Source organism: Chenopodium album, chromosome 2 (assembly GCF_948465745.1).
Source record: "Chenopodium album chromosome 2, dcCheAlbu1.1, whole genome shotgun sequence".
Classification (NCBI taxonomy): domain Eukaryota; kingdom Viridiplantae; phylum Streptophyta; class Magnoliopsida; order Caryophyllales; family Amaranthaceae; genus Chenopodium; species Chenopodium album.
The window spans coordinates 5,173,774-5,183,322 of NC_137835.1; the positions used below are offsets into that span (position 1 = coordinate 5,173,774).

Genomic DNA, 9,549 nt, shown 5'->3' on the forward strand with positions numbered 1-9,549 from the left:
TTTGGATTTTTGAATTGAAGGATCGACTTTCTTTGGATAGTTGTGGCGTACAGGGTTGCAATTTTGATTTTTACTTGATTTTGGAAAGGAATTGAGACTTGAGAATTATGATAGATCACAGCAATTAGATCTTTTTCATCCTATTGCAAAAAATATATAAGGCAGAACCCCAGAGTTTTGACATTCAAAGTTTGGTTTGTTATAATTATTTCAAATTTTAATTTTTCCTATCTAAGAGCATTGCTAAGAACAGCATTACATCAAGAGAGACAAATACATCATTTAATATCACATTCTTCAGAAATTACACAATTTATTCCCTGAACAGGGTACTGATCCCTAACAATACAGACAGCACCACTCTACTTGTGAGAAATGATACTTCAACAAGAGTCTAAATGTAATACTGTTAATGAAACATGAGCGAAATCAACAGAACCAAAACCAGAACCAGATAATCACAGACAAATTTCTATTGAACACTTAATAGGAGGAATAGCATGGGACATGCCTTGATGAGGGGTGTTATGCCTTGATGAGGGGTCTCATTGCCCGATCACACGTTTGGCACCATCCAGAGTATTTCTCAATAGCATGGCTACAGTCATGGGTCCAACACCTCCAGGGACAGGAGTAATCCATCCTGCTACTTTACTAACTTCATGGAAATCAACATCCCCCACAAGACGGTAACCTGACTTCTTACTTGGATCATCCACTGCATTTGTCCCCACATCAATCACAGCAGCACCAGGCTTGATCCAGTCACCTTTAATCTGAAATTAGAGGAAGATTAATAAAATCAAATAAATAAATAGATAAATAAATAAATAAAATACAGAAATAGAAAAAGGTAGCTTAAACTTCTTCAGGGGAAGATTTGCAAATGCTAACCAGGGGGAACTGGGCAGATAACAAAGCTGTTATGAAGGGTAAAGGCAGAACCTATTGCTCTCACATAGTTTCACTAGATTGCAGCTAGCATAAAGATAAAAATTATCACTGAATTTATTAGGAAAGAATTGCCAATGACAAGTGAAAAATCTAGGAATAATAAACTCCAGTAATCTGACTGAAGATGTTATTGCAAGATTCAGGGCAGGTAAATCATTGTCTGAATTACTCTTCATTACAACCAGAGTAGCCCCTATAATATTCTCGTATGTTATAAATGGTGTGTTGAATATATTTGCACGATGGAAAACCAATAAGCTTGAGGCCTCTTCCAGTTGTTAGGGAGCTTGTTTGCTGGGCAGAAAACGCTGGGACTACACACTGATCAGCCACGGCCCATGGGTAAGTATGTTTGGAATAGACTGCTTTAAAATGGAACGTGACAGGCATGGTCCATGGATAAGTATGTTTGGCACATGGCCCAAACATATGGATCAGTCCCATTTGATTTCAGGGGTCATATTAGCTGAGTTAGCAAACTCCAACGCATGCTAGCTGGAGCTGAATATAAATACTTGTGGCTGGGGATTCTTGGTATACTGGTATCAAGGAAAATAGGAAATAATTAGTTGGATCAACCAGCTAGAGAAAAGAGGCTATTCAAGTGCATAGAAAAATATGTTGCCATGCTGGGAAGTAGGAAGTGATACAGGGATAATTTTCCAAAGCGTAGTTTTTCTTGGTGCTGGCTAACTATGCTTGACAGATTAAAGCTGCAGAGAGGTCTATGATTTAGATTTCTTGTACTTTGTGGAAGACATTGAAAGCTTAGATAAACTCCAGTAAGGTCTGCTGATAGCAATTTTGGCTTGGAATTAAGAGTATATGCTATGTTAGCTGGAAAAATATGCCAGTGGACCTCAAAATTTGAATGCAGTGGGCTCAAAAGATGAGCATTGCACAGCATATGGACTCACAGAGATGAAGCTTTATGGAGCAATAATTATGCCTAAGAATGATAACAGATGTGATTACTTGGTGGTCTTGGTCTGAGAACCTATAAATTAGTTAGTTTGGTTCTACAGAGTATATCTATTGATTCTATTCATTGGGTATCAAAAAAGGCTGTTCCTAGAAATTAATCTCTCCCCAATGACTTCAGTAAGTTACGGTTCCTTTTTATAAGCAATAAAATTTCTTTCCTTTCTTCACACAAATAAAAGGAAAGAAAAATGAAGGAGATAGAGTATCAAGTCTGAGATTACTGGTCACAATTATCAAACAGGCACGCAGCAGAAGGGGAGAAGAGATCTTATATACCATCATGGCTTGTCCTGCCGCAGCAATGACGATGTCAGCTTCACGAATGATGCTTTCAGGATCAGTTGTACGAGAGTGGACAATACTAATGGTTGCATCTGCTTTCAAGAGGAGTAGTGAAACCGGCAATCCAACAATATTACTACGACCTACAACAACTGCCTTCTTGCCTTTTATACTGATGCCGCTTCGAGACAGAAGCTCAAGACAGCCCTGTCAAAAATGAATTTCTGTAAGCGCAAAGATCTGGACAGTGCCCATTTTACAAAAAAATTAAGTTCAATGTTGCAAGAATCAATTAGAAATTGAATCAAACACCTTTGGTGTGCAAGGCTGGAAGAGGGGGTCTCTGCCTTTCATTGCAAGTTTTCCAATGTTCAGAGGATGGAAACCATCTACATCCTTCTCAATGCTTATTTCACTTAAAACATTTTCTTCATTTATATGTTTGGGCAATGGAAGCTGAACAAGTATGCCTGAAAAGTGCCAATAAGAAAAGTAGTAAACTAGTGAGCAACAAGAATAAAGAAGAATAAAATTCAATATGCACGAAAACTGTATCAAGTTTGCTTACAAAAATAACGAACCATGTACTTCAGGATTTGCATTTAACTCATGAACCTTGGCGATCAATTCAGGCTCTGAAACTTGCTCAGGAAGGTCTATGTCAAAGGACTTGATCCCCACCTCAGCACATGCTTTCCTTTTCATATTCACATAGCTTTGAGAATCCTTCCTGTTGCCCACAATGACTACTGCCAGTCCAGGGACCTGTACAAATTAAGCATGCATGACATAATTTCAACCCACAATAAAGGGATGAACAAACATCCTTCGTAACAAAACCAAAAAAAAAAAAAATATACTTCCTCCGTTCTTTTATTATTGCACCATAAGAGATTGGCACAAATTTTTTGGTAGTGGAAAAAAGGATGAGAGAGAAAGGTAGAAATACAAAGTTGCCCATGTGATAGTATACACAAAATAAAATGTAAGTGTTGAAAAGCAAGGGTATATTAGGTATTTATACTGTGAATACAAATAATTTTTTTCCTAAAATGGATATGGTGCAATATTTGTGAAACTTCCTTAAAAAGCAAGTGGTGCAATATTAAAAAAACGGAGGAAGTATATATATATATATATATATATATATATATATATATATATATATATATATATATAAATAAAAAATAAAAAATCAGAACAAGCATTCTTTATGTGGGGAAGAAGCAAATGGAGAAAGCTGCAATAGTGCGATATATGTTCAGAATAAATAACAACAGAACAACAATAGAATTATGCAAGTAAAACTTATAACCATTTCAGCTACAACAAATTTATAAGTAAACAACATAGCAAGATCAGGATTGCCTATCTTTCTTATGTGTGCTAGCTCTTGTAGCCTTGTACTAGTACTCTAGAGAACAATTTAGTAGCTGAATACTAAAGTAACTAAACAGTGACGGTAACGTAAAGAAGACCCGAGATAAGGCACCAAAAAATCTGTATAGACGCTTTACAAATTTAAGACTTTTAAGTTATTCCCTACATCAGCAATCTTTACAAAGTCTGGCTCTGGCTATTTCTCTCCAGCATTGAACAACATAATAATTACACATTGTGTAGTTCTATAGGAAATCTCCATTCCAACTGTCAACTGCAAAGCCCAAAATAAATTTTCTAGTTTTATCATATTGTTTTGGGTTCAGTAATCTCTCCTTCTACTGCTAGAGGAAGCAAGACAAACTCAACAACAGTAATTCGCAATAAACAGTTTAACAGTTTTCTGTTACAACACCATAGATACTACGCCAGATATCATGTGTAAAAGTATGATAAAGCATCTCCACAACCAACTAAGAGTCTTTCTCTATTGATTTTTGCCACCACTTATTACTACCTACTATGCATTGCCACAAACATTTAGAAAGAACAACCCTAATAAAATCAAAACCTTAATCTATGTCATTCATACAAAAATGGGCAAGCCCCCACCCACCCTACAAGTGTATACGGCACAAGTATCACCCGATTCCTCATTAAAATTCGTAGTATGCCTCGAGATTGCAGCAACCCAGGATTCGTAGTAGTCCTAATACCAGTATAATTTTTGGCAGTCACCCTCTGAATGGTGCATAGGAACTGTGACCACACAAAAGTGCAAAAAATGAATTTGTGAAGTACAAAACCATTTCTCCTAAAATACATTACCAATATACCTCAGAGATTGTTGTTACAACAATTGCTAATCAAATCGAAAAAATCCCAACACCCCGGTAATTTGGGAACTTCCACTTCACTCCCTAGTCCCTAATGCCTTGCATGCTTAGTGAGTTAGTGGTAATCATTTCTGCATTGATCATCGAATTACAGTATCGAAATGCTAGCAAGATTCACAAATAATAGTATAAACCACATATCATAATCAAATTTAGCAACCCTAAACTAGTATTCTATGATACTGCATATCATAATCCATTTGTCATTCCATTGGCTTATGTAGAATTGTAGCTACTCAATTATATGAGTATGAAATATACAAATTTCAACACTTACAAAATTAGGTCAATACCAAATTTCCACCACATATCAAGCTCTTAAAATACCTGAATTTCTATTCAATCCAACAATTTACTAAATTAGCATACTCATAATTTAACATTTTTTGCAATCCTCAAAACATAGCAACCAAAATGATGAATTCATATAGACAGATTACTCAGCATTAATACAGAATTAAAATCAATGGGAGAAAAATGTGGACAATTGAACAATAAATTAGGCAGTCATAATAATAAATCCCAAAAAAAAAAGGAAAAAGAAGATACCTTAGCGTGATTTTGAGAGAGAAGACGAACTTCATCGGCGATTTCGGATCGAATAGTCTGAGCAATGGCTTTTCCGTCGATAATTTTTGCAGACATTTTGATTGAATCTATCTGAATATGCGGTTGATTCTTCAGAAGTGATCCACGGAGCTTAGTTCTGGATATAATTTGTCTTCGATGTGCAAGAGGGCTTTTAGAAGGGGTAATTATGTCATTTCGCACAACACGTGCTCAGGCAGCAAGACGGGGGAGGAAATTCACCTGTCCGACGGTCCGAGTAGGTTTACTTGTTCAAGACTAAGTTGGTTTTCTACGGTCTGGTCTAGTTCGGTCTGTTCTGATTAGGTCTGGTCTATTCTGTGTTTTAAATAATAAACAGATCAGATTGTGCCTTGAAATCAAGCAAGGGAGCCGTATGATTCAAGAGGAATGCTCAATTGTTCAACCAAACATTTCTCAGGTAGAACCTTTAGGTAAACCCAATGGAAATTATCAATATTTTCAATTCCATGTTTGCATGATTTGGTAAGGCTCGTTTTTCTGAAATTTTTATGGACGAACATAAAAATTAGGCCATAATTAACTAATTATTTTCTTTTAAAAAACTCTTCGGGTATACAAAAAAATCATATATTAGCGCAACACTTGTTATTATATTTCATATTTGTTTAGCCCGGCTTAAGTTTAAATATACTCCTAAAGGAAAATTCATCAATACTCATAAAAAACAAAATATGAATTACTATGCAAATAGTTTTTTTTTAAAAAAATATTTTTTTTAACTTGAAGTAGTATGAAACTAGTTTTGTTGGTCGTTGATTGAAGAAGATAAATACTCCGTATCAAATTAATGCCCCTTTCAAAAAAAAAAAAAAAAAAAAAAAAAAAAAAAAAAAAAATTACTTTTGTACATATATTGGGCTTACAATTTGGGGCCCTCGCAGCCGCGCCCGCCTGCCCTGGTTAGATATTCCCAGTTCCCTGTTATTGTTTAGCTTTCAATGTTGCTCATGAGTCATGATGACTATAAGGTTATCGATTAGGACATAATTTAGGGTATTATTAAGGTTTGATTTTGATATAAAAGAAACAATTTAGTGATAATATTATTAAACCACATTAAAAATCTCCTTGTTTGCTTTTCTCCAATTAATGAAGATATAGTAAAGCTCTCTATTCTCACTTGTGGAAGGTATCTCTTGATCAAACTATGTAAATCCTTGTGTTTTTAAGCTCTATTGTCTTTTCTTTTGGTTTCTCATGTTTATAAATTTATTTTATTATTGAGTATTGACTATTGTTTGGTGCAAATCAAATATCTCCTATGTTCCTATTTGTTTGCTTCATATTTTATATTTGAATGTCCCTTAAAGATGCATGGTTTCATTTCCTTATTTGGTAATATGTCCCTACCATCAACCCCACTTGCATACGTTCTCATAAAACTGTAAAAGACAAGGATATCCTAGATATAGAAGATAACAAAACATATGTCCAAAGTGCGGAGTATATTACTTTGACCAACTATGCTAAATTAATAAGTAATTTATTTTGTATGTTAAAAAAATTATAGTTCTATATTACTTTAAACGTCTTATTTTTATAGAAGTCCATCTCACTAGTAAGTTGAATCAAGCATTCAAGCATAACTCAAAACTTAACTTATGACCTCATCCAAGAATAGTATCGACTATCGAGTAATACTAGAACATGATACTAAAACATTGATAGATGATCCTATGATTCCTCGAATTCATATCTCATTATCTCTTATATATGACAAAATAGTACTCTTAATTAAGACTAAATTTGTATCTCGTTATATCGTATGTATTGGATAAAGAACTCTTAAATACTTATTTCGTAAACACTTATTAAATCAGAATTTTGAACAATGTTTTTGAACATAATTACTTACTACTCTGTACTTAATAGAATAAGTTAGAGCATCATATTCGATCATAAATTAATAATGGACAAATGGCTAAATTGATGGATACATTATTTCTTGGACTAAAGTTGATAAGTACCAGAAAAAAACATTGTGTAGGGATATGGCTCCACCTTATCCTATTGAAAATGCTCAAACTTCCCATCACCAACCCACCAGATGAAAATAGATCCAAAAAGATAAGAGAAAGAGGGACATAGGAGTGACTATAGTAGAGGAAGTGATGAGCTTTTCCTTATACGGTTATACCATCAACGTAAACTATTTATAATTATTGTATTTCTAATCTTTTATTATTATTATTATTAAAGAAAAAACAAAATAATTAAGTTAATCTTCAAATGATACTCCTATTCATTAACATCAAGTTAGCCATATATATGATCGATTTGTTTTTGTTATAAGAAGTAATTGTTGTTACAAATTATGATATAAATGTTTCTTTAGTTTATCAAGCTTTAATTCTTGATAAATCAACCGAATTCCTATTCATAATATAGATCTCTACTCTAAAATGATCGAATTGTTGATGTAAATTGAAAAGTAAAAGGTTCCAAAGTATGTAGAAGCTAAGTACAAAGAACAATATATAAATCATGTACAAAATCATAGCTCAAATATCATTTTGCATTATTTATCAACAAACTTCACTTGATCGAGTGATAGTTTTTGTTCATGTAGTACATACTCAAGCTAAGCTAAGCAACCAAAAGATATACATATAAGTTTCATGGATCGTACGACATCAGCCGAGTATATACATTCATCTTGATCGATACATAACATCCTCGATCTCATGCAAACCATGCTACATGAATTTGTTCATCAATCTCATCGATTTCTAGGCTAATCATATCATCATAGCCAACTAGTAGCGTGAGATTACTCAATTCATCTCAAGATCCATATATAATTGATTCATGAGATAAGATTGTACGCAAATATATTATGTTTTTAGTTTAAAGGACCTAATTAAGTGTGACTCCAAGGCCCTAAAAACAGAATTACTCGAATAGGATCTTCATTATTATGTATGTTTAATTTTCGTCTTGCAGATGATGGAGGAGGAACGCGATGTTTATTAATATCTTTATTAGTATCTCTTACCATGGACACCATAGCCGCCTCGTGAACATGCTTGAGCTCTTCTCCGATGACACTCTTCCACTTGTGAACTAAGGAAGCGTCACAAGAGAACTTTGATGGCTTCATAATATGATGCTTTAATTTAGGCAAATAATTTGGTTACCTTAGCGAAAGAGCGATCATATAAGAATTGTAGCTAAGACTTAGGGTGCCTCTTTATATAGACATAAAGAAAGGTGATCATAGAGGTATAAGAGGTTTATTTTAGTGGAAGACCGAATATATTGAACTTTAATAAAGTTTTATATAGGAGTATCTTGCTAAAGCAATATCACAATCAACTAATTAAATACATAAGTAATAAATTATATCTAATCATAGAAGTCATTGAATCATATTGTTAGACACATTATAGATTCCAATACTTCGTATATATCTTCGTAAAGTTTTATTACAAATTATTATTGTTTTGTATTATACAGTAAAACTTAAGCTTATAAGTCGAAAATGACTATAGAGTATGTATGCATGAGTATTTAGAAACAGATGGACATATTTTAAAAATAAGAAAGTGATATAGAGTTGTGGTATCCAGCTAAGTAAGACCCCACACGTCCTACCTATATATATTCCATATTAAGATAGAGTGGAATTGAGTATGTTTTTTTTTTCAAAGTAAGGTGAAAGATCTTAATTGTATCTCAACCCTCACGGTTTTTTTGGTCCGTTATTTACGGGTCGGATACTTTGAGAGCGAGGGGAAGGGTAAGGGATCCCCACCCTCAAAGTATCCCTAATGGGGATTGAACCCCCAACTTCATGATTGAAATGTGGCGATCTTACCACTAGATCAAGCTTAGCTTGGTATTGAGTATGTATGGCATATTGGTTGTGGAATACACATCATCAGCTGCTTTGATTAAATTAGCTTAACGTTACGCAATCGCTCATGCTTTGTCGATGTCGTTGCTTCGTTCTTAATTACCCCATATAAACCTAATGAAAGAATTAATTATATTAAGGTCTTAGTCTTTATTCCAAGTATTTAATTAGTCATGATCCATGAGATAATGACTAATTCTATGAATTATATAAATCAAAATTTCTCTTTTTCTTATTTATGGGGGCTCCTTTTTAATTCATGCTTTAGGCAAGCAAGCACAAAACAAATGCACTATTACTAAGTCACATATCACCTAATTAATAAAATATGACATGATTAATTATACTCTTGTTGTCTATTTATGTATGTTGCTGCATTAGCAGATATTTATTCTTACAATTTTTGCGATTAACAAACTTGGCTCTTCAAAGCATGAAAAGGCCAATTCAAGAAAGCTAATTACATTGCATCTTTTTACTACTTTATGCAAGTGGTCTCACTCATTCACTGATCACAAGTTCACAACATACACTACACCATGAGTCCTTAATCCTAATTGTGTCACAATCTCACATAACTCATAA

At 33.8% G+C, this 9,549-nt stretch overlaps 1 protein-coding gene across 1 annotated transcript; it reads right to left on the reverse strand.

The window, feature by feature from the left end:
• Positions 1 to 260: 260 nt before the first annotated feature.
• Positions 261 to 5,260, reverse strand: LOC145580695 (bifunctional protein FolD 2). The gene is made up of 5 exons (XM_081637822.1): positions 5,046 to 5,260; positions 2,802 to 2,985; positions 2,533 to 2,690; positions 2,215 to 2,427; positions 261 to 776 (listed from the first exon to the last, which is right to left on the reverse strand). Exons 1-5 carry the CDS (start codon positions 5,139 to 5,141, stop codon positions 546 to 548), a joined length of 882 nt encoding a protein of 293 aa, XP_081493948.1. The 5' UTR covers positions 5,142 to 5,260; the 3' UTR covers positions 261 to 545.
• Between the last annotated feature and the right edge of the window lie 4,289 nt (positions 5,261 to 9,549).